The 25657-nt window shown below is 42.2% G+C and overlaps 1 protein-coding gene across 9 annotated transcripts in view; it reads left to right on the forward strand.

The window, feature by feature from the left end:
* dst (dystonin) overlaps window positions 1-25657 on the forward strand; it is a 394574-nt gene that overhangs the window by 241716 nt on the left and 127201 nt on the right. For all 9 annotated transcript variants that reach the window (XM_067984067.1, XM_067984069.1, XM_067984065.1 and 6 more), the window contains 8 exons: window positions 4455-4621; window positions 7190-7346; window positions 7990-8116; window positions 10246-10299; window positions 13182-13417; window positions 16704-16833; window positions 21033-21232; window positions 24256-24751. In XM_067984067.1, coding sequence (XP_067840168.1) covers window positions 4455-4621; window positions 7190-7346; window positions 7990-8116; window positions 10246-10299; window positions 13182-13417; window positions 16704-16833; window positions 21033-21232; window positions 24256-24751 — 1567 coding nt within the window. The remainder of the gene's footprint in view (window positions 1-4454; window positions 4622-7189; window positions 7347-7989; window positions 8117-10245; window positions 10300-13181; window positions 13418-16703; window positions 16834-21032; window positions 21233-24255; window positions 24752-25657) is intronic.

Genomic DNA, 25657 nt, shown 5'->3' on the forward strand with positions numbered 1-25657 from the left:
TTTACGTCCACCTGAGAGGGCAGACAAGGCCTCAGTTAAACGTCTCATCTGAAAGACGGCACCTCCGACAGTGCAGCACTCCCTCAGTACTGCACTGGGAGTGTCATCCTAGATAATGTGCTCAAGTCTCTGGAGTGGGGCTTGAACCCACAACCTTCTGACTCATTGTCGAGAGTGATACCCTCTGAGGCACAGCTGACACATGTACATCAACTATCATTATTTACTGGGGTTCATTTGCTTGATTGTGGACTCCAAAATACCTGACCCCCTTCCCCCCCTCAACCTCTCACTAAAATTTCTTGCTTTATTTGTTCAACTATAATTCTGGCAGTTGACTAACTGAGTGATCTCCCTTCCCCCTAGTGTAGGGTTACCAAATCTAGTTGGACGTATTCCTGGAGATTTCACCACATGACCTCCTCCTGCCTTCGACCGCACCGCCCAATTAAACAGCCTCTTTTCTCATCTCCAATATTTTTATAACTAATAAACAAAATTTTAAAAACACACACTTTCTTTTAATGCCCTGCTGATTTTTCTCCCGGGTTGTTGCTGGCAGCAGTGCCCAGGAGATTAATCTTTAATTCCTGGAGACTCCAGGACAATCTTGGAGTGTTGGCAACCCTACCTTAGTGAGGGAAATCATTGAAATGGATTTTTAAAATCAGTTTATCCACACATGCTGTGGGTGAGGAGTTGCACCGGGCCTCCCCTTTTGATGCTATGCCGTCCCACAGTTGATGTCCTTTCCTTGACCCTCTGTGGTAGCCTCATGCCATCTCTCCTGTGTTTCACTCTCATCAGTCAATTGGAAATACACTGATCTGACTAGTGAAGAAAAACAAATGATGTCAAACAGTATTGTTACTCTTTGGCTTGTAATCAGCATGTCTTGTTCACTGTTATTACTTGGCCAAGTTCATGCCAAGTCTTGGCTCCAAGTTTTTCCCTTGTGACTGTCTCTTGTGCCTTCCAGTTCCTCTTGGAATAGTGGTTTGTACAAATGATGCCCATCATTAGAGGAACGGTGCAGAATAAGGTCCAAGAATTGGAACATTGAGTGGCTCAAGTCACTGAACTCCTCCTTGGTTGCCCCAACAGCATTTGTAACTCACCGCATTAAAGGGCAAAGACATCCCTTTAAATCCATATTTGAAAATGCAGCAGGAAACACCGCACCTGGAGGGATAGAGTTCCACTCTCGAGCTAGATTCCAGGTTGCTCGCCAGCTCAGTGGGTTTGTGGGGGGAGGAAGAAAAGGGCTAGTGGCACAGCGAAGGTTATAAACTCTTCCCCACAAAATGAGTGAACTAAATACTGGACCAATGGGAAGTGACCTACCTTTTCCAACACAGTGTTTACCGGGGGTCGGGCTGGGGGTCGGACCGGCGCCGCGCCGGGGGTCGGGCCGGGGGTCGGGCCGGGGGTCGGGCCGGGGGTCGGGCCGGGGGTCGGGCCGGGGGTCGGGCCGGGGGTCGGGCTGGGGGTCGGACCAGTGATGTTGTTGGGAAGGATTAGTCCACCGCTGGAGTTCTATTTGACAAATAGAAAGGGATGGAACAAATTAGGATAGAAATTTAGGGGAAGGAGTAAAACAACTGTAGGATAACTCGGGCCCATAACGAAGGAAGTGAACCCCAGTTCCAGGTATATAATTCCCTTGAGCAATGCTTTGTAGGTTAAAATTTTGGGGTTAGCCAAAGATATAAATTGACCAGATGAGCAACCATTTAATGGGACCTTTGAGCACAGAGACCCAGCAGGTTCATGACCTGTTTGGAGTCTGGTTCTTTGAAACTGGAGAGGATCAATCATTATGGTCAGTAAGAAAAGGTCAGCTCCTCTTGTTGCTGTTCTGCTCTAGATCAATACACATGCATTTCGTGTCTACTGAGAAAGCACAGCGTGCAGCTGTGAAAAGAGAGATTAGAGTCTAGCCGACTGTCATACCACAGCATTGTACACGTTGAGCTCTCAGTCACTGGAGGGTGCAGTGGAGATGTGGGGACATTTATTGGAATTTGAGAAGTGTGTGCCCCATTTCAAACAAGCCTATTGCCTTTATACAGCGCCTTTAACGTAGTAAATCATCCCAAGGCGCTTCACAGGAGCGTTATCAGGCAAAATATGACACCGAGCCACATAGAGGTATTAGGACAGGTGACCAAATGCTTGGTCAAAGAGGTAGGTTTTAAGGAGCATCCTAAAGGAGGAGAGAGAAAGATGGAGAGGTTTAGGGCCTAGAAGGCTGAAGGCATAGGATTCACTGCTGCTGTGTTATCAGTGACTTAGGACAAAGATGAATGTTTTCTTGTACTCGAGTAGAAGCTGAGGTTAGAAGTGGTTAGTGGTTTCCCAATGGAATTTGCTGGCTTTGGATTTGTATCCACGGGACTGATTTCTCACACCTCCGCTTCTCCAAATCATGTACTTTTTGATATGGGCCAGGTAGTTGACTAAAGCTTTAGTCAAAGTTAATTCACTTGTTACCATCTCCTAGCATTTTGAACCGAAGCAAGTTGATGGCAAACATATTTATTGGTGAGGGAGTACAATCTTGCACTGGTTCAGAGATGGTCTGTGTCTATATTTACAGCTTTAGTGAAATGCATTTTATTCAGCGATTTTTGTTGTTCCAATATATTCATAGTGCCCTGTAGGATATCTCATTAACTAGATCAATGTGTACCAGGTTTCGCAACAGGAATAATTGCTATTCTGACGTCTTCATTGTATCCCTCACCACCCACATCCACCACCCTCCTCTAACCCCACTTCCTTCTGCATCCGCCCCGGGAATAGCTCTCTCCCAAGTTGCTTACAATTGAACTTTCAAACTCCCAACTGCCTAGCCTTTGGCCCTCCATTTGCCATTATACCTCTGCAGACGTCAATTTGCATAACAACTCTCTCATTTCCGCAAGCAAAACTTTTACTGTCTTCCACCTCCGTAACATTGCCTGCCTCAGCCTATTTTCCGCTGATACCCTCATCTCTGCCTTTATTACCTCCACACTCATCTATATGAATTCTCTCCTGGCCAGCCTCCCATCCTCCACCCTCCCGTCAACTTCAGCTCATCCAAAACTCTTTGTTCCTATCCTATCCCGCACCAAGTCCCCATTCAATCATCATCCTTGTCCTCGCTGACCTACATTGATTCCCGGTCTGCCAACGTCTCAGATTTTAAATTCTCATCCTTGTGTTTAAATCCCTTCAGGGCATTAAGCCACCCTATCTTCGTAACCTCCTCCAGCCCCACAAACCTCCCCAAACTCTGTTTCTCTGACTCTGGCCTCTTCTGCCCATCATTGGCGGCTGTGCCTTCAGCCACCTAGGCCCCACACTCTGGAGTTCCCTCCCATAACTCCTTCACCACTCTCCTCTTTTTAAGACCCACCTCTGACCAAGCTTTTGGGTGGCTCTCCTAATGTATCCTCCATAGGCTCAGGGTCCATTTTGTTTGATTACACCTCTGTGAAGCGCTTTGTCATTTTTCTATACTAAAGATGCTAAATAAAAGAAAGTTATTCATTTTTTTCTGAAAGATTCTTTTCTTGCAGTGATACAGTCCCCACCGCTTACACTGTCCACACTTATCTCGGACAGCTGCCTATATCTGGCAAATGGCGCTAACCATTTGCTATTACCATAGGAGTCAATTATAAAGGCGCCACTTATAACGTATTAAGCACGCTGACTATTTCTGGCAGTTCAGTAAGTACTAAGGTTGTTCTCCTTAGAGCAGAGAAGGTTAAGAGGAGATTTGATAGAGGTGTTTAAAATCATGAACAGTTTTTATAGAGTAAATAAGGAGAAACTGTTTCCAGTGGCAGAAGGGTCAGTAACCAGAGTACAGAGATTTAAGATAATTGGCAAAAGAACCAGAGTTGTTATGATCTGGAATGCAGTGCCAAAAGGGTAGTGGCAGCAGATTCAATAATAACTTTCAAAAAGGAATTGGATAAATACTTGAAGGGAAAAATTTACAGGGCTATGGGGAAAGATCAGGGGAATGGGACTAATTGGAAAGTTCTCAAAGAACTGGCAGAGGCATGATGGGCCGAATGGCCTCCTTTTGTGCTGTAACATACTATGATATTACTCTGATACTTAGCCCGTACTTAGCGATTTAAAAAGATCTTTTTGATTTCAGCCAAAGTCGGGTTTTTGAGCAGTTTCACACCTTGTTAAGAGTGATGAAATTCTGAATGCAACTGCTGACAATTGGAGGCGGTTGCTAGGTGATTTCCTGTTCTTTAAAAAAAATATGTTGGCCGCATTCCATTTTGGTTTTACCGCCCGCCGTGTATAGCGGGTAAATCGTGTGAACACCAACACACCTGCTGTAAGTGGTGGGGACAGTCTGGTGATTGGGCAGAGCTGTGCTGTTTATCTGAAGTGGGTATTGCTGCAGGTATTGGTTGTAATCGTGGCTCTCTTTGCTCCAGGAAATGAATGCTGAGCTATTGGATCAGAGTGAAGATCTGAAGGCATTAAACCAGTTGGCAGAAGAGCTGGGGGCTTATGCTACAGCTGAAGACCAGGCACAAATCCTTAATAAAGTCAATGCTCTGTCAAAAAATTTTCAAGGACTGGAAGAGACTACCAAGAAAAAGTGAGTGGATAACATTTTAAAAAAAAATAAACAATGCATGACTAAAAAAAATGGAATTACTAAAATTTCAAGAGTTTTTTTTGGCCTATGAGTCAGCAAATTATGACCTCATTTTGTTTTCACAAATATATTCCAGTGGGTGTATTTGATGAAACGGTGGAACTTCAGAAATCCACAGTCATTACTTGCCAAGTTCTATATAAGATCTCAAAATATTGATCAACTTTTGGAACCAGTCTTTCTAAAATAAAAAATGGAAAAAGCTGAAGTATCGCAACAAGCTGGACCAGTCCAGCATTACTCGTCCCATCTATGTTTGTATCTCTCCCTCTCTCTCCTCCTCTCTTGCACTCAGTATGTGAACTCTCTTTCTTTATCTCTCTCTCTTCCCCCCCCCCCCCCCACCGACCCATGCAAGACTCACTTCCTGCATCCACTCCACATGTGTGCCTCTTTCTTACTTTCTTTTTCTTGTTCTTCCTTTCTCTTGCTCTTTTTCTTTCTCTCTTACTCACTCTTGCTCTCTCACTTTCTTCCCGTACTTTCTCTCTCATTTACTCCCACTTACTCTCACTCCTGCATTCTTCCCCTCCCTCACTCTTTCTCTTCCTTCCCCGCCCCCCCCCACTTTTTCTTTATCTGTCTTTTTTTCTTTGGCTTCCCCAACTTTATCATTTCTTTTCATAAACTGTGTGAATTTGTTTGTTCCCCATATTAAATATTCAGGTGAAGGTTTCTGCGCTGCTGAATGTTTTATATATTGGACCACAACTTCCTCGGGCCGACTTATGCCGAAATTTACGCAGGTTTCTACATCGATATTGCTGACGGCAACTTACGCCGAAATTTCCTGAGAATCTCATTAGCATGCGGCAGAACGTAGAAACCAGTGGAAACAATCCGGGCCCGAGGAACGTGTGGAACATGCATCATCTTCCTTCCTTAAGTGTTACTGATATGGAAATTAAAGTTTGACGCCATCAGCCCATCATTTAACTGATGGATTGGAGCAGTTTGCCGTCTTTCACGCCTTGCCAACGGACACTGATTTTCCTCCTGATTTGGTGGTTTGGACAACTGACTTCGAATAACTAAAGGAGAAGGATTAAGAAAAGTTTGCCTCATTTTTTTTCCACCAAGGTTCAGTGTGATTAATCAGTGGAAATCTGTACGACTACTGCATTTCACTGTAGCAGAAGCCACATGATACAGTGGTCTCACTCTTGAGATTCCTGCTGATGGGTTAAGGAAAAATTCCTTCCTGCATTCTCAGACTTTGCAAATGAGTTTTTAGCTGAAGTTTTTACCATATTCTGAAATCGGACACTGAGGGTAATACTATTATATATTGGAGAATGGGCCTTTTTATGTTAAAACGATTTGATTTCTCATTGTGTTCCTCCCTGTCACCCATTCTCTTTCCTTTCTCTCTCCTCTCTCCACTTTGCCTGCACACCCCTCCCCTCCATGCACTTTCTCTCGTTGATGACTCTGTTCCTCTGATTTTTATCTGTTTCATGATGTCTCCTCTGACCCGTGTTTTCTAATCTCTGCAGGACTCACACTTTCCCTTGACGTCTCTGTCTGATTCTTTGGTTCTCTCTCTTTCATTTTTTTCTCTCTCTTTCTCTAAGTCTCTGCATTGCTATATCTTTTCTCTCCTGTATTTTTCCTAGCTTCTCCCTTTGCCTCCCACATGTTATTTCTCTCACTGTAGGTCTTTGTCTATCTGTCTCTCATGTTACTTATCTCACTCTAGGGCCTTTGTCTATCTGTCTCTCAAATACGTTGCTTCTCTCACTATGGATCTTTGTCTATCTTGCTCCCTGTCACTTTTCTTCTAATCTCTCATGGAAACCTGGAGCAAACTCAGGACCTTCTAAGAGTCGTAGAAATTATCTTGTGTCACCTTGAACTGGGGAATATGTGTTTTCAGTGTCCGTCCCACCCCCACTACATTCCAGTTCATGGGTTGACCACAATGTCCTTCAATCCTTGCCGTAAAATTGCCATTTCACTTTCCCATTCATCTCAGTGAAACCTCTCCTCAATCCTTCTCTCCAGCTGCAAGCCCCACTCCACCCTCCACCAAAGATACGGGCATCCCCACTGCTCACCGTTGTTTGCAACCCCTGACGGCACTACTCACATCCCACAGTCCTGCTCCCTTCCAGGTCAGCAGAGCGTGAGTGCTGAGTGAATGCAGTATTGCTAAAGCTTCCAGGCCCCAGTACATGAGCTGCAGACTGTGATGGGCCGTGAGGATATCCAGTGGAGCAGGTGAGAAAAATGGGAACTTTCATGGCAGATGTATGGCGAGAAATCTTTTGGCAGAATGTCATTGATTAAACCAGTCAGAAACTATGTTACATATAGGGTTCAAGGATCTGATTGCTCCCTGGTTATATGGCTCTGCGATTTGATTGGTTCAAGGGGCACTACAATCCTCCATTCCTATAGACCACAAACTTTTAATAATGTAGGTGGGAAATACAGAAGACCCAAAAGCTATGACATGTTCAACTTTCTTTCCCCGCTCACTCATTTTAATTATTTTTCGATTTGCAGAGAGGAAGAATTATTCTCTTGCCAATGTCAGACAGATCAATTTAAAACCTTGCTGATGGTGTTTAGAGAGTGGGTGGAGGGGATGACTGTAAGGATTCCAATTCTAGAGCCAAGCCTAACTACGGAAACTCTTCAGGGACATTTGTCCAGTGTTCAGGTGAGAAATACTAGCCTGCTAAATATTTTGTACATTGTACCTTTAAGGATTAGTGACAATTTTATCAGTAAAGCAGTTTAATCAATCTTCTATAAAGAGAACTCGTACTTATCCTTCAATCCTTTATATATTATCTCTCTGGTCTAGCAGCTTATCCAGTCAGTTATTTAATGTTTCTGCATCGATGGGGACTTGGTATCCATATGGGAAGGAAAATGATTATTTTAAGTGCATGCGTCCTAGGTTACACTTGCATGCCAATTTTATAGGGCCTAAGCTCTAGCTGTCCAGGCCCTAAGATCTGGAATTCCCTCCATAAACCTCTCCGTGCCTCCACCTCTCTCTCCTCCTTTTAAGATGCTCCTTAAAACCTACCTCACCTGTCCTAATATCCCCTTATGTGGCTCGGTGTCAAATTTTGTTCACTCCTGTGAAGCGCCTTGGGAGGTTTTGCTACGTTAAATGCGCTGTATAAATACAAGTTGTTGTTGTTGTTCATCTTTACCAAAGTGGGAGCTGCAAGGATGAGCAATGCAAGCGGGATTTTTTTTGCTCCTCTTTCTCGTTCAGTTTTTTTTTTATTGCACCATTTACACAGCGGTGTGATTTTTTTTTGGTAATGTGCGAAATGATATTTATTTAGATTATGCTCGATGAGTGGTCAGCGAAGGCCTCTGAGGTTCAGGAAGTTAATCAGAAAGGATCGGCTTTATGTCACCTGATCAATACGCTGACTTCTGCAGCCCAATCGAGAGCGGCATTCAAATCAGGTAAACGATCTATGCGTCTCGGCTGAATTTCGCATGCATTGTTCTGACGGATATTTTAATAGGCCCAGGTCCCTTTTTTAAATATCTAAAATAGTTGTTAGCTACAACTCAAGTGATTGATGACTGGAATGAAGATTGCTCGTTGGAATTTTCAAGCTGATCACAGTTTATTTTTTTGTATACGAGCCCAGAAGGTTTCAAAATAGGGTATTTTGATAAATTTCAGTCAGTGATGTGTTGAAGAGTTGGGTTGGATTCTTGCCACAGCAGCTGCTCATAGATTTATAGGACTGCCGTAAATACACACTATCTCTAATTGGATCTGTGTTCCACGCTCTGTTAGTCAATCAGCCCGTCTATCGAACTGAAATAATGTTTCTGGGCGCTCTCCAGAATTTCTACAGTGCAATACCGATATTGAACATATTTTGTTAAGTGCTTTAATTTCACGGGTTGGTGGTCTAATGAGCTGCTGTAGTTCAATTTAAAAAAAAATTGTTGAGATTTTAATTAAATGTTGAAACAAGTCATTACTGTAACACATATCCTTGGTGAGTTACCATAAAATATTTTAAAAATTACATTATCAGGGTTTTTGGTGTGTGTTGTAATTGTGCTCCCTTTCATAGCTTCATAATTAACGATATCCTTTCTCCAGAATGATACTTTATATGAACTAACTAAGAACTCCATGGGTTACTGTTGGTGCTGCTGTGTGATCAGAAGATTTAACTGGGTGATATTTTCTCAGATGATCTTCCTTCCTTTCTATGGAAGGCCATTAACCTGAAGAAACTTATAATAAGAAACAAGGACATAGTTTTGGTAAAGTACAAAGGAGGACATGCAGCAAACTTATGGAAGTGGATTAACAGTTTAAAACTTGGGAGTAACAGGGCAAATCGGGCAGAACTTTTTCACCCATGGGATGGTAGGATTGTGGAATGGGTTACCAGGGAAGGCCAGTCAAATGGATGGTAAAAATAAGATATAACCAGATATATTACTGGAGAGATGGGAGTGAGGGATATGGTGGGGCAGTGGGGTCAAAAAGAGAAATTAAGACAGTGGCCTTCAGGTAATGAGGAAAATTAGTCACTGCGCAGGACTGGAGAGTGGTGGACAACAGGAATGTATGAAAGTTGCCATTGGGGCTGGAGATTTTCTTTTAAAAGCCCTTTTTTGAATTCAGAACACGGATGACGGTACCCTCGAGGTCATGGGCTGGAATAGCACAGCACGATATTAATACTGAACGTGTTAAGTTCATTGGTACAACACTCCATTGTTTGTCACTTTAAGAAAGGCATTAACCAATTTAAAATAAAGCCACCTGGAGACTGCATTCGGTTCTAGGCACTACATTTCAGGAAGGACATATTAGCCTTGGAGGGGGTGCAGCGCAGATTCACCAGAATGAAACCGGGGCTAAAATGGTTAAATTATGAGGACAGGTTGTATAGATTAGGCTTGTATTCCCTTGAGTATAAAATATTGAGGGGTGATCCAGTTGAGGTGTTTAAGATGATTAAAGGGTTTTATAGGGTGGATAGAGAGAAACTATTTCCTCTGGTGGGGGAGTCCAGAGCTAGGGGTCAAAACCTTAATATTAGAGCTAGGCCGTTCAGGGGTGATGTCAGAAAGCACTTCTTCACACAAAGGGGAGTGGAAATCTGGAACTCTCTCCCAAAAAGTTGCTGAGGCTGGGGGTCAATTGAACATTTTAAAAACTGAGATTGATAGATTTTTGTTAGGTAAGGGTATTAAGGGTTACGGAACCAAGGCGGGTAGATGGAGTTAAGATACAGATCAGCCATGATCTAATTGAATGGTGGAATAGACTCAAGGAGCTGAATGGCCTACTTCTGTTCCTATGTTCCTAATATCACTTGGTGCTCCAACTTGAGTTGCTGATGGTTATGGGAACTCCTGTAACTTCTCCAACTTAGAAATATCAAACCTGAATAGTTTGCCAGGTTTTGAGAACCCATTTTCTGCCTTCACTTTTTGTTTGAAGTCTCTTGCAGAGTTTCATTTGTCCGATGCGGAGTGGGGAGAACTTAAATGGATATCAACTTTGTGTTTGATGAAACTAACAACATTTCTTCACCCAATGTATTGGTCTGTAGGCACACAAGTGGTGAATGGAGGGGGAGCAGCCGCTGGGGTCTGTGATTCCAAAGGTGAGGAAACCATTTTTCAAGTTGCATTATTGAGTACGGTTCAGTTGTTTAGTGAAATGATGCAACTTATTTTCTGGCAGCTTTACTGTTTGTAAGGAAATAGTTCAACAAAATGCAAATGTCCGAATTCTGTTATCACAATATCAAAATGTGACATGAAGTTTATATCAACTTCTGAATTTCACGCGTGTTAAATGTCAATATATTGGATGGAATGATGCTTGAGGCTCCCATTAATGTAGCCTATTGACCCATTCTGTGAAAAATTCCAAATTCCAAGTATTTTTTGTCCAAGGTCAAGAGATCAATTCATTTTTCTTGTAAATATTTCAAATAGCCATGTAGTATAAATTCAGTTCTCCATTTTAATGGACCTGTTTAGAGGTTAATTTGTCTGTAAAGATAATGGTGAGCTAGGAAAAGTTGTTGTATACACCTTGGGTCACCTACAGCTGGCTGAATTGCCCCTAACTGTCTCACAACCACTGGCTAAACTACCTCTTGTGCTGTAACTGGCGGAATCCGGGGGTGGAGGAGGAGAGGAGTAAAGGTCATCTAATACGGCCTGGTGGTGGAGCATCAGGAAACAGAGTTCTAAATGGCCCTCATTGATCAAGTGTTTTGCTTTCTCCACCACCACCTAGTTAGTTAGTTGAATGTTCTTTCTCACAACTTCATTGTCACGTGGTGAGACTTGTGAGGTCAAATTGGATGTTGGGAGCTCTTCGCATAGGGCCGTGACGTGTACTTTCATAGTTGGGCTCCTGGTTGGGTGGTCCTCACTCTCAGGAAAGTGATGCTTGACTGAATTAGCTGTGGTCAGTTTTGGGGGGTCGTCCCAGGGTTGCCAGCTCTGATTGGCCGTTTTCCTGGAGTTTTCATCGCAGTGACTTCCTGCCTCCAATGACCCCGCCCCCACACTCCCACCATTGGTCGTCCATCCTTGCGACGCACCCCCTTCCTATGATGATTGGAAAGTGAATAGACTCTTCATCACCTGATAGGCTGTTTGACTGACAGTCAAGATTCATCCATTCTCCCCCCACCTCCATGTCCAATATTTTTTTTAATGTCCCTATGATTTTTTTTTCTGGGTGTTGCTTGCAGCAGTGTCCAGGAGATTGATCTTTAATTCCTGGAGGGTTGGCAACCCCGAGGTCATCTTGTTGATGATTGGAGTGCATGAGCAACAGAACGATTATGTGATCTCCTGCTCCAAATATGCCTTTCACACCAATAAAATTTAGATACAAAGAGCATGCATTCAAGTAGAGGGTGGGGAGGGAAGAGGAAGAATACAAATTTTGCATTAACATAGATTATTGGTCTTGAAATTGAAACATTGGATTCCAGATGTGTTTTCCCCATGTTTGACTGTATTACATGGTATTTTGGCAAATCTGGCCATGGCTGAGCTTCTTACTGCTGATGTTGAAAGTGTAAAATTTTGGTTATTCCTGCCTGGGTTTGAACATCCATTGGATGTTGATATAGTCGGGGATTCAATAAATAATGTCCGGCAAACCTTGAAACTGAAATCTTGCAGTTGGAATATTGTTAATATATTAAATGTTTGAATAAAATGGCGCCACTCCATATGCAGTCCAGGGGTCTTTGTTCTTAACCCTTAGGAGTCTTTCTATCCTAATTACCTATGGGCCTTTGTTGACTGCATGCAGAAAAAAAAATTAAGACTTGCATTTATATAGCACCTTTCATGACCTCAGGGTGTCTCAAAGCGCTTTACAGCCAATGAAGTATTTTTGAAGCGTTGTAACGTAGGAAACGCGGCAGCCAATTTACACAGCAAGGTCCCACAAACAGCAATGAGAGAAATGACCAGATCATTTTTTAGTGATGTTGGTTGAGGGATCAATATTGACCAGGACACTGGGGAGAACTTTACTGCTCTTCTTCGAAATAGTAGCAGTGGGATCTTTTACGTCCACCTGAGAGGGCAGACGCATTGGTTTATCGTCTCATCCAAAAGACAGCACCTTCAATAATGCAGCACTCCCTCAGTGCTGGCACTGGTGTGGCAGCCTAGATTTTGCGCTCAGGCCTCTGGAATGCGATTTGAACCCATAACCTTCTGACTCTGAGGCGAGAGTGCTACCAACTGAGCCACGGCAGAGGTACACGATGTTGACAGAGCTGGGATTCAGTGTTTCTCTCCTTTACTAGCTCTCCAACAAAAGATAAATGGGATGCTATTTGAGGTAGAGCTATCCAACCACCTGCAGGCTCTATTTAAAGTTTATAGGACTGAGAGGTCTATGGAAACGATTGGTTCTAGTTCCTTTCCTCCTTCCCTCGAGAATTTTCATACCCCAGCATGATTGAAATGAAGAGCAAATCCAGTTCCGGTTACTGGTTTGTTGAAGCATTACTGGGAGTGACCATTAAGCAAGCGACTATTTTAATTCTAACCCTCAATTTTAAAAACTAGATTATTTGTTTACCTTTTGAAACGACAGCCATATTAACCTGCAATAGAGAAAGAAATAATATAATCTTCACGCTTCAGTAGAGACCAGCTGTATAAATGATTCAAAGGTCAACACTATAACTGGACTAGATTGCTTTCAGATTTATAAAAAGGAACGAGGATGCAAACAGTTAGGATGGCCATATTTGGGGTAATGCCCCTTAATCTTGAAAACTTCACTGGAACTACTCAATTTGCTTTAGTTGTAAGAAAGGAAATTACACTTGACTCCTTTCAAATTTGTTTTGGGTCACAAGAGCTCAGAATGACCAAATTGAGACCCAACACACTTATTGCATTTACATGAACTTTATAACTCGCTGAGTACTTGAGTTAATGCATGTCCTTCAAAAAACTCATCAATGAGACAGTGACATATATTTCCTGGCTACAGAGCTGACCGCTATCCAGCAAGACATTGCAGATGTGAATCGTCAGTATGAAGAGGTGGGAGGCTTGCTGAAGGACAAGGAGAGTCAGCTGGGATCCAGGCTTACACAGATGCAGCAAATCCAGGAGGAAACCCGTTCAGTCAAGGAATGGTTGGAGTCAATGGATAAGAGAGCAGCATCTTGGGATACGTTGCCAACAGAGACTGAAGCTATAAAGGAACAAGTAGAACAACACAAGGTGTGTGTGTGTGTGTGTATATATCTATATATGTGTTTGTGTGCTAAAATGTCCTGGTTAAAAATGTCAATAGAGTTACAAACTTTGTTGATTAATTCGTAGTTCAAGCTCTTTTTTTTAACCTCTTTTTAAAAGATCAAGTTTTATAATAAACATCAACGGGCCGGATCTTGCTGGAGTGGGGCATCTCACACCGCGCAGTTAATTAGACTTTTTCCAGCACCCGTCAGCTCAAAAATGTTTTGCGCCGTAACTTGCTGGGCGTGCGAGCTGATAACGGCACGGCGAGGGCAATGGGGCATCTGGGATCTTAGTGAACGGTGGGACCAAGAGTCTATCTCCTTAATCAGTGAGATTAAAGGATTGAGAAAGAAACAGAGGCATACTGGAGAAGGAAATAGGGTGAATTAGAGTCAAATCAGGTTAAGAAAGAGAAATAGAGAGGGCAAGAAAGGTTGGATTAAGTGAGAGAGAGGGGAAAAAAGAGACAGAAAAGCAATTTTAAATTCGACATTTTTAAAATCTGACAACAATTTACTACCTGCAGGAAAGAGATTGAACAGTTTAAATTGTTCCCTTTCTGGGCCAGAGAGGTTGATTGACATTGCAATAACAATTATCACATCATTAAAAGGTATTGCACTCTTAATTACTAGACTTAACTTTCTGCGGCGAGTTTAATGGGCAATTAATGTGCAAATGCAGCAAATTCTTAAAAATAACGGGGAGGCTAAGGGTGAGTTGTTGTTTGTGCGAAGCAAACGGAGGAGCGGCGAAAATCGACCAGTAAGTTCTGGAGATTCGCAAGTCATGGCGTATCTCGTAATCCGCTGAACTTACTGACCGGTTTGTGCATTAATAACAGCGTGCGTCGTTAACTCACCGTTATTTTTCCAGCAAGATTTGGCACAATATATATGTCCCTTTTTCTCACTGGCTTAAACATGATTAAGCTCCAGTAAAGTTAAGGTACTGTGGATATGATTAATTGCAATACATTGCTGGGGTTGAAGGTCAGGCTAGTGGGGCAGTGTGCCAGTGGATCGGATGTGGGTTCGCACACAATTTTCCATTAGGACATTTCCTGATCTCAGCCTGGCCTCCTAGAATCATAGAACGGTTACAGCATGGAAAGAGGCCATTCGGCCCATCGAATCCATGCCAGGTAAGGGGAGTAGAATGGAGGTGGTATGGGGAAGGGTACATGACAATGTGTGATCATTGATGACCTCTTAGTGTACACCCAGATTCACATTGAACTCTGCAACAATTGATTTTCTTTGTACCAAACTGGAAGATTTTGTGTCAGCGATTATTGTGCTTGTAATAACAATGTCGTGGCACTCATGAGCTTCGAAGTGAAGTTGAACAGATGGATGTACTGGGACCATTATGGCCCAGTTATATTGCAGCATAACTAGGGAGAGTGAATTGGCATTATATTCTGCTAAGGGACTCTCGAGGAGGCTGATTTAGTACTTCAGGGCAAACACAATCAGTGTGAAGTGAACTTTGAGAGCTCCTAATTTATGAAACATTTTAATGTTACTAAAAACCTAGCCTTCATATACCACAATTCTGCAGAGCAATACAGAACCAGCAGTTTAACTCAGTACTACACTGCTCTAAAGCAGTTACTGGTAGTTGCAACTTTACAGGACCATTGTAAGGAGTGAAGTATTAACAAGTTGCCGTGCAACAAAATCTGCTCATTGGGATCCTCCTGTCACACTGGGAAAGTTCAAATGGACTGAAAACTGTCCAGTGCCCTGTAATGTGTTAGTGAACAAGCTGTTCTATTAACAAGGCCCTGAAACAGTATTGGACATCTGGAATGGCATTTATATGGAAAAAGTGATCAGATTATCCATGTAATTAGTACCACAATCTTCAATCAGCTTGTCGAGTAAGCACCACCTTGTAGTGTATGCTCAAAATGACCCTTTAGAGCCTGCTATGATGTACATTCTGCTAATAATCCTCCTTGATTCAGCTGGACAGAAGTCAGTTAACAAAACTTGCCAATTTATTGTCTCTTGTCGGAACTCAAAAGTTGGTTCAAATTGCACGAACGCTTTAAGGGGACAGGCAGTCTGGCAGTGTAGCAAATTGAACTGGAGCATTGTGCTGGTGAAAAGAGAAGATGTGAGTTCTCACTTGTGTTTGTTCCTCACTTTGTGAGATCCTGTTCTCAGTCAGGCCATTCTCAATGATGAGGAAAGAGGTCATCTGCCTGTTTCCTTGGTTAAGGCTGGAATGCAGCATTGGGAACAACATAACATGCCAAGTGGAAGACATTGCGAGAAAGATATACCCATCATAGTTGAATAAAAAAGTCTGCCCAAGCCTCCTAGTGTTGTTGAATGCGATGAAGAATGAAGTTCAAATCAGTCACTACACATTCTCAGCTTGTGCAAGAGGCTTCTTTTCAGAGCAGTAAGAAGAGAGGCTTATTGAAGTGTGCAACTCTCCTTTCTTATCTCACCGGATTCGGAGAAAGTTACCGATTATGGTAAGAGAAAAATTGCGGCATCTGTTGGGGAATGCCAAAGGAGATTAATTGTGGGCAATGAGGTGGTCTGGGCATTGGGGGTGGGTTAAAACTGATTAGTAATGAGAAGAATTCCCTGAGCTTCTTCAGAATTACATAGTCTACAGCACAGAAACAGGCCATTTGGCCCCACTGGTCTATGCTGGTATTTATGCTCCACATCAGCCTCCTCCCACCCCACTACACAATCAAACGGAAGATATTTTGTTCGTCCTTTAATGTATAATTTTGCCTCCTTTCTAATCGGGGTTGGTTTCCTGTCCACTAAATGACATTATTGTGACTAAAATATTTGAAGTACAAGTGTTTTTATATATTTAGGATAACTTTAGAAAGTATAAAAATAGTAGAAACATAAAGAGTCTTCAGATGCCAAAAATGTGCCAAAGCATTTAGGCACTTAGAAATTGAGGGAGAAAAGGAGCTGTTAGCTATAAATATTCCATTACATTTACTTCTAATTTTGTGTCTCTTATTTTTAGTGTTTTGTGGAGAATTGTAGAGTAATATACTTAAATAAAAAGTGTTTTTCATTCTAGAAAATAATCAATGATTACATTTTGTAAACAGTGTACTCACTCCTTGTTATCTGTCCTATCTAACTTTAAGAAATATTTCTTTGATTTGTGTCCCCTTCAATTGTTGGGTTTAAATGGTGAATTGAAAATGTCTGATCTTGAGACAATGCAGTGCCTGATGAACTCTTTCCAATTTGCTTGTGCTCCATTGTTCCAGGTATTTGAGGACCAGTTGAACCAAAACACAGGCAAAGTTGAACAGGTGAAAGAGAAGTTGGCATTGTTGCTGGAGAAGAACGCAGATTCACCTGAAGCTGGGAAATGGAAGCAGATGTTGGATTTTATAAGTAATGTATCAATCTAGCTAATAGATTACCATATAGAAGTAGCTATTTTTAATGTTCGCTGTTTAATGTGTTCGTTAGACTCCAGATGGAGTCTGACCAAGACTCTGTACAACTGTAACATAACATCCTCCCCTTTGCAATCCAGCCCCCTTGAGATGAAGGCCAACATTGCATTAGCCTTTTTGATTACTTTTTGTACCCATGCACTAGCTTTTAGTGATGTGTGTACATGGACACCCAAGTACCTCCATGGTTCCTAGTCTCTCGCCATTTAGAAAATATTCCAATTTGTCATTCTTGGATCCAAAATAGATGAACTCGCATTTCCCACACATTGAACTCCATCTGCCACAGTTTTGCCCATTCTCTTAATCTGTCTGTGTCCCTTTGAAACTTCTTGCTTCAATGTACCCAACTTACTGTACCTCCTAACTTGGTATCATCTGCAAACTTGGATATACAACACTTTATTTCTTCATCCAAGTTATTGATAGATATATATATATATATATATATATATATATATATATGGTGCAAAGCTGAAGCCCCAGTACAGATACCTGGAGAACACCACTTATCACATACCGCCAATCAGAGTACATTCCCTTTATGCCTACTCTTTATCTCCTACCTCCCAAACAATTACCAACCCATGTCACAAGGTTACCTCCAAATCTGTGCGCTTTTATTTTTGCAAAAATCTCTTGTGCAGATCCTTATCAAAGTGTGTTTTCTGTGAATCTAGAACACTGAATTATCTATAATTCAGCACCAGTTGTCAGTCTCACTTTGAGGCCAGAAAGATGGCTGGCTCGGAAAATGGGGCTCTTCTGAGCTTGAACCCTTGTTGGGTTGGAGGGACCTTTACTTAATTTCAGGCCTGTGTTATACCTGGCTTTTTTTAATGCAGACTTTGGATGTACAGAAATGCTTATTTCTCGAGAGCTGACATTTCTCTCCTCAGTAAGCGACTAATCCATCCAAAATATACATTAATCACTTTGTGGTGGGGACTTATATTTCGTGCTACATGAAAGAAAGACTAAAAGACTTGCATTCATATAGCGCCTTTCATGACCTCAGGACATCAGCTGGACTATAATAGCCTTGTTTTAAGGATTTAAACGCAGGAACAGGAAGAAATAGTAAGGGTCATCTCAATACTAGTTAGTTTGTAATGGTTAGCAGTGAGCTCACTCCATGGTCAGAGAAACCTGATTTGGAGTTGAGGACTATTTGAATGTTGCTGGAATGCACAAACTTACTGTACCACAGAACAGACCCTTTGGCAAAATTGACCCTTCTGTTCAGTGGACAAACAAATCTGTGTGTCATTATTTAAATGCAGCACTGATGTGGCTATTTTATTGTAACCCCTTCATTATTCCCCTAATAATCTTTTTAAGATTAACCCTACGATAAATAGTTTCCTTGTCTTTTCATTGGAAATTGACATGCCATCTACACAGCCTTTTCCAGTGAAACACCAAGGCTCAATAAATGTATAACTCTTGAGGAATGAAACCGTTGAGATAAGGAACGAGCCAATGAGCAAAACATAAGAACTGTAGGAAGTCTAATATAGCAAAACTGCTCATTAATATGAAAAGGGTGTTTTCTCTGCTGTATGGTTGGTATAAAATACGTGACATACCTTCCTAATTCCCTCTGAGCTGCATTTTCTGTTTGTGTTCAGCACTTTTTATGAAGTCCTTTCTCCCAAGTGGGTCTCCGTTTACTTCACATTCTTCTGATGGAAAGGATGCACAACCAGTTTCTAGACCAGCCTATAACCTACCTTAAAGCTGGCTGCTGAAAAATCAATATTGGAAGCTGATAATGACTCCCTGTTCTTTCTTCCCTTCCTCTCCCCTGTCCTCCCCTCCCCTTGGCCATTGTGATTTGTGGAAGTTCCATTGTTAAATTTCGAGGTCTTGGCTCCCATTTTAAAAAAATCTTAGACTCAAGAAAGTAGAAAACCAACAAATCTCTTCTCTGCAGTTTATGTTGGGAAGGCGAAGAGAAATTTCAGATTTGTATGTGGCGATGCAAAATGCATCAAGTAAGGACTCTAATCAGGTGATGCAGCGAACAAAATTCAGCACTGACCACTGACCCATCTAGTGGTTTCTCTCTCTTTCTGAAAAGTCATCAAAACCAGTACCTAATTTCACAGTCCATTAAGCAGTGGGACATTTCCAATTATTATGACGTTGCACTCTGTACATTTAATTATTTCAATTATTTCTATGGTGAAAAATGTTGCAAATAATATTTTTTTTGGTTTCTTGTATTCTGGTGGAGCCTTAATCCAAATCCCAAGTTGCTCAGTATGTTAACTGCCTGCTCGTTTTTAATTTTGCCTTTATCTAATCGAGATAGGATTGCAGTTCACTCTCCTTCCTCCGTTCATTGCCCCCCCCACACCCCACTCAAAAAATTCTAATACCACTTTTGTTTCTGGACATTACATTTGGAGCTTGTTTGTTTATCAGAATTACATTGGCAGCAATATAGAAGCTTGACAAAAATAAGTTAGTGTGAAGGGGTCAGTGGTAGAGTTTGACATTCAGTTCTACTGCTTTCATCAGGATAGACTCAGCAGTCAGAATCTCAAAACCCGCACGTACCTAATGTAGGTATGGAAAACCTTCACTTAAGAAAAAATCGCTTCTAAATGGTCACAAAATTGGTGTCTATTCTTTAGACTGATGGGAACTGGCTGGTTGGTCATCCTCTCCCTCTATGCATGGTGATCAAATCATCGATTGAAGAGTACGCTCCTTTTAAAGATGGTGGATGACAGGGCCACATCTATGGATTAAGTCCTTCAGTGCACCAGTCGTCTCTGCTTCTGCAGTGCAACACAAATCCAAGTTTGCTGCTGTTTAATCGTGCCTAGTATTTCAGCTAAGAAAAGTTAATACACATTGCGTCACCATCAACTTCAGAGACTTTGAAAGCTTTGATTTCCTCTGATCCCTGTTGCCAAAGCTTATAAATTGATGTGGCTGAAACTATAAATATATTCCGTAGAGCAGAATGCTATTTCCTGCTGTGAGTCAGTCAGTCAGTCAGTTATGTTCTAAAGTGACAGTGAATGGGTGAGCTTGACACAATGCAGGGGAGTCTCTGAAAGGGATAATCCCGCCACCTGATCGAGTGCGGCTGTCTTCCTAAATGTTACTTTTTGATGAATTATTAACGTGAGGCAGGCTGAGGTATGGGATATCTTTCTAATCTGTGCATCCATTGTCAACACCAAGCATTCTCAGGTCATTGAGATATCGGGAGTACCATTTTATACCAATGTACAACTGAGCACTGGGAGACACTGTCGGCCATTTTATACTAATGTTCCTGTTAGAGAGAGAGAATCCTTAGTCAGGGATTATGGTTTTATGGTTTATGTCAATATTGTGTCTAACAATTGAAGGGAAATGGTATAGAATATAAATTATTTAACCAATTTCCTTCATGTTCTTCATATAGCAGTAGGATAAATCTGGATTACCAAACAGAAAAATCTTGGGATCAAAATTTCTTTTAGTCATTTGGTATCAGTGAATAATACTCAGCATCATCAATGTGCGTACTTTCCCTCTGCCGTCCTTGCTTTCTGCGCCACCCTCTCTCCACACGCTCGATTGGTCTCTGCTTTCATGTATTCTCTCCCTCTTTCTGCATGTGAACTCCGTCTCTCCATATGCCTGCTCTCTTCCTCACCACCACATGCACGCTATCCCTCTGCGTGTGTACACTCTCTCACCGTGCACTCTCGTTCTTTGCTCTGACTTTCTGTGCATGTGCTCTGTCTCTCCCTCTGCACATGCTCTCATTCACTCCCTGTACATGTTCTAATTCACTCTCTGCATGTGCTCTGTCTCACTCTTACTACACACGCACATTCTGTCTCTGCACGCTCACTTGCTGGACATGCTCTATCTCACTCTCTTTCTGTGCACTCACTCTCTGTGAGCGCGTGTTCTGTGCACCCGCCGCTTGCTCTTTTCGCACCCATTCGCTTTCTCCCTGTGTGCGCGCTGGGTCTCTCTGAATAGTTTCATCCGACTAGAGCTGTGACCCAGTAAGCGAGTAATCGTGTCACCATTCTGAATAAGTTTGCTGTTTTGTTTTCATAAAATTTTGCTGGCAGAGAAAAGTTTTAAAACTCGCATTTTCAATATTGTTCACTTTAGATTCAAAGTGGCAACAAGTCAACCAATCGGCAGCTGAACGGCAGCAGAAGTTGGAGGAGTCGTCCAGTTTCCTGATTCAGTTTGAAACAGCAGAGGTGCAGCTTAGCCAGTGGCTTGTTGAAAAGGAACTAATGATGAACGTGCTTGGACCACTTTCCATTGATCCAAATATGTTGAATAGTCAAAAACAGCAAGTTCAGGTAAGAGGTGACATTGTTCATTGACACTAACAATTATTAATTGTTAGTATCAGTTTTTTGGGGTGAGCATTTCTATTGAAATCAAAGAAGTTGAGGAGAATTTTTTTTTTAAACGCAGCGAGTTGTTATGATCTGGAATGCACTGCCTGAAAGGGCGGTGGAAGCAGATTCAATAATAACTTTCAAAAGGAAATTAGATAAATATTTGAAAAGGAAAGATTTGCAGGGCTATGGGGAAAGAGCAGAGGGAGTGGGACTAATTGGACCGCTCTTGCAAAGCGATGGGCCGAATGGCCTCCTGTGCTGTAAGATTCTTTGAGTAGGTAGAACAGGATGAAAGTTGTGTGAGGAAACCATCAATGGAGGTGAGGAGAAACAGAGATACCTTTTGTCCAAAAACTTTTGTTCTGTGCTATATGATTCAACGTTACTAACCAATGGGGAAATGTCAATTGTTTAAAAGATTCTTTTTTTAACCTGAATAAAGTAGCAGTGATGAGATAAAAACAGAGAGAAAAGTGACTTCTTGCCCATTCAACAGCTTTATTAAATTTGTATATATCCAAAGCATTTTGTTTACTGTGAGAAGGGCACTGTGAAAACTGTCTGAAGTGACTGTTGGGTGGGATGATGTAAATTCCCTGCACAGTGTAAGGACATCCCCCAAGCAGATGTATTGCTTGCTTTTGTTATGCAAGTTGCTCTTTATTCTTGGTGTCCAAGGAGCCCCCCATGTGAGCACATGCTGCCCCATCGGGCTGGTTAAGTCCCTGATGATGAATTGGTATTTGTGTGTGCTCCTTTTGGGTACCAGGATTTCGATTCTGTCTGAAGAGTCATAGAATTTTACAGCTCAAAAGGAGGTCGTTCAGAGTGTATTTCTCTCAGAAAAAGCTCTCCACTTCGTCCCATTCTTCTGCCCTTTCTCCATACCCTTATAAATTCTTCTTCTTCAAATATTTATCCACTTCCCTTTTAAAAGCTATTAAGAATTCCACTTCCACCGTTGTTTCTGGTAGGACGGTCTATATTCTAATAACTCTGCATATAAAAACTTCATTCCAACCTCCCCCTCTCTTAAATGTATGTCCTCTACCTACCGTCCATTTGATAGTTTTTCATTTTTTGCCTTATCAAAACCCCATCTAATTTTCCACATGTCTGTCAGATCTCTTAACCTTCTTTGTCCCAATGAAAAGAGCCTCAAGTTTCTCTGGTCTCTCCTTTTAACTTCAAAAACTGTCTTCAGTGTCTCTGACGACTTTCCCTTGAGTTATCCCAAAGCGCAATTGCTTGCTTTGTCTCCAGTGAATGTTGGAGAGAGTAAAGTCATACACCAACAAAACAAAAGATATTCACTGAAATGAAGAAGAACCATCCCACATTCTTGGGGATATCCAGCTCGCTTTCAAAAGTGTTGTTGATTAGGACCAGCCCATAAGTCTCTGGAATTCCTTTGCAAGATGTCTTAATGATGCCAAAGCTCAGCTCCGCTCTGCCCTGTCTAAATACTGTCCCCACCGCTTGTAGCGGACATGTGGGTGTTAACGCGATTTGCCCACTCTACGTGGTGGGCGGTAAAACCAAAAAGCAAAGTAAAGGGAATTAGGGGTTACGGGGAGCGGGCAGGAAATTGGACATGAATTTAGATTTGAGGTTAGGATCAGATCAGCCATGATCTTATTGAATGGCGGAGCAGGCTCGAGGGGCCGATTGGCCTACTCCTGCTCCTATTTCTTATATGTTCTAACCAACGTATTTAAAAATAACAGGAAATCTCCACTTAGCAACCCCCTCTAACTGTTATCCAGAATCTCCACACTAAGGTAATCGCACTTTGACTAGGTGCAAACCGCTGATTGAAACTGCTAAAAGACCCGATTTTGCCTGAAACCAACAGAGCCTTTTAAATGGGTAAGTGCAGAGTAGGTACTTATTGAACTGCCCGAAATAGCCGGCGCACCCAGTACGTTATAAGCAGCGCCTTTGTAATTGACACCGAAGTGTGGTTGGAGTAAGTGGTGGGGACTGTACTAGTCCGTTCTAATGTGGGTGACTCAGCAGTCACATTGTTTACAAGGGTTTCATTCAGTCTAGGGTGTGAGTTGAAGCCTTCTTACAGCTCGAGGATACTATTACAAATATCTGCCATTTACAGGCGCGGTTACAACAAGATTCAAACAGTGAGGAGAGGCTGATAAATTCTCTTCTATTCTGGAAAGAAAACAAAGAAGCATTTTTAATTAAAAGGAATTTTCAGTATATAAAATTTCAGTAATATGTTCTGTCACAATTTACTGTCCATTTCTTATAACTCGCTACCACAAGGAGTAGTTGAGGTGAATAGCACAGATGCATTTAAGGGGAAGCTGGATAAACACATGAGGGAGAAAGGAATAGAAGGATATGCTGATAGGGTGAGATGAAGTAGAGAGGGAGGAGGCTCATGTGGAGCATGACAACAACGTCAACTTGCATTTATATAGTGCCTTTAACATCATAAAACATCTCAAGGTGCTTCATAGGAATGTTCTCAGACAAAATTTGACACCGAGCCACGTAAATAGACACCGGCTGCCAATAAACACCGGCATTGGGCCGAATGGCCTGTTTCTGTGCTATATATTCAATGTAATTCTTATAGCGTGCAAATCGCACTAGCACCAACGCGCCCGCTATAAACGTAATTGTCAATCTCTACATTTCGAGAAGTGGGTGTAGGATGTATACTGCTCAAAGAAGTTATAAATGAGCTGTTTCTCAATTTTGGAAGTGTGTAAATCTCACAGGTGGATGATATGAATATACCGGCACCCCATAATAGTAACAATACAATGAACAAACACAGACTCTGGTGTGACTTTGAGTTCATGTCATAACAATAAAATCACTTAAACTTCGCCTTTGCAGTTCCATATTGCTGGAATCTCTCGATGAGATTAGCACCTTGGGATTCGTCTCAGCTCTTCACTGGCCATAGAACGGGTTCCTCTTTTTTGTACTGATTTCTCTCTCCTTCCTAGATCCTGCTCAAGGAATTTGAGACTCGAAAGCCACAACACGAGCAGTTGAAGACGGCAGCCGAGGGTATCTTGAGTCGGCCGGACGGCCCTGCTCCAGCCTGCGGCATTGTGAGTGATCAGCTGGCTGCCGTGACTCAAAAATGGGACAGCTTGACTGGGCAGCTGGTGAATCGGTCTGACCTCATCGATCGGGCCATCGTTAAAAGCACCCGCTACCAAATCCTTGTCCGCGAGCTCTCGGGCAAGCTGAGCGTCCTGGGCGGTAAGCTGGCTGGACAGCCGCCCGTCAGCGCCCAGCCAGAGGCCGTCAAGCAGCAGCTGGAAGTGGCCAGCGAAATCCGCTCTGAGCTGGAGCGAGAGGAGAAGGGCGTTGAGGAGGCTCGGTCGCTCTGTGAGGAGATCTCTGCGCTGGTCGGCGAGCAGTATCTGAAGGCCGAGCTCGACAGGCAGCTGGACAACGTCTTGAAGCCGTTCCGAGATCTCCAGGAGAGAGCAGGTCAGCCATTTAACCCGGGCATTGTATAAATGGAACATGTCGTCATGGAAACGCTATGACTAAAGTTGGAAGCGCAGTTGGTCGCTGAGATAAAAGCCACGAATAAGGCAAATCTGAAATTAGAACAGAGAATGCTGGAAAGGCACAGCTTCTGAGAGAGTGAGGTTAACAATTTTCATGTGCTCCTTTATCTGAACTACAGTGATGAAAGGACATGTCTGAAGTGTTTATCTATATTTCTCCACTGCTTGTTGGCCCGCACTGCAATTCCAGATTTTTCTGTTTTATTTTGGTTAGTTTTAACATTTTAGATTTTTTTTTTAAAAAGTTAATTTGTTGCTAATGTTGAACCTGATTAGAAATTGCTCCTGTATTTTAAGTTTGCTATTTTTATTTAAAAACTCTACAAGTTCCTATTGACAGGGGTTAGATGAGAGAGCCTGTTTGTGCCTCCAAAGTCTCAAGACACTCGCGTACAATGGAACATAGGAACAGGAGGAGGCCATTCAGCCCCTCGAGTCTGTTCCACCATTCAGTTCGATCATGGCTGATCTGTATCTTAATTCCATCTACTCGCTTTGGTTCTGTAACCCTTAATACCCCTGCCTAGCAAAAATCTATCAATCTCACTTTTGCAATGATCAATTGACCCCCAGCCTCAACAGATTTTTGGGGAAGAAAGCTCCAGATTCCCACTACCCATTGTGTGAAGAAGTGCTTCCTGACATCACCCCTAAAAGGTCTAGCTCTAATTTTAAGGTTATGCCCCCTTGTTCTGGATTCCCCCAACCAGAGGAAATAGTTTCTCTCTATCTACCCTATCATATTCTTTAATCATCTTAAACACTTCAATTAGATCACCCCTTTATCTTCTACATTCAAGGGAGTATAAGCCTAGTCTGTGCA

The sequence above is a fragment of the Heptranchias perlo genome, chromosome 5, assembly GCF_035084215.1.
Source record: "Heptranchias perlo isolate sHepPer1 chromosome 5, sHepPer1.hap1, whole genome shotgun sequence".
NCBI lineage: Eukaryota > Metazoa > Chordata > Chondrichthyes > Hexanchiformes > Hexanchidae > Heptranchias > Heptranchias perlo.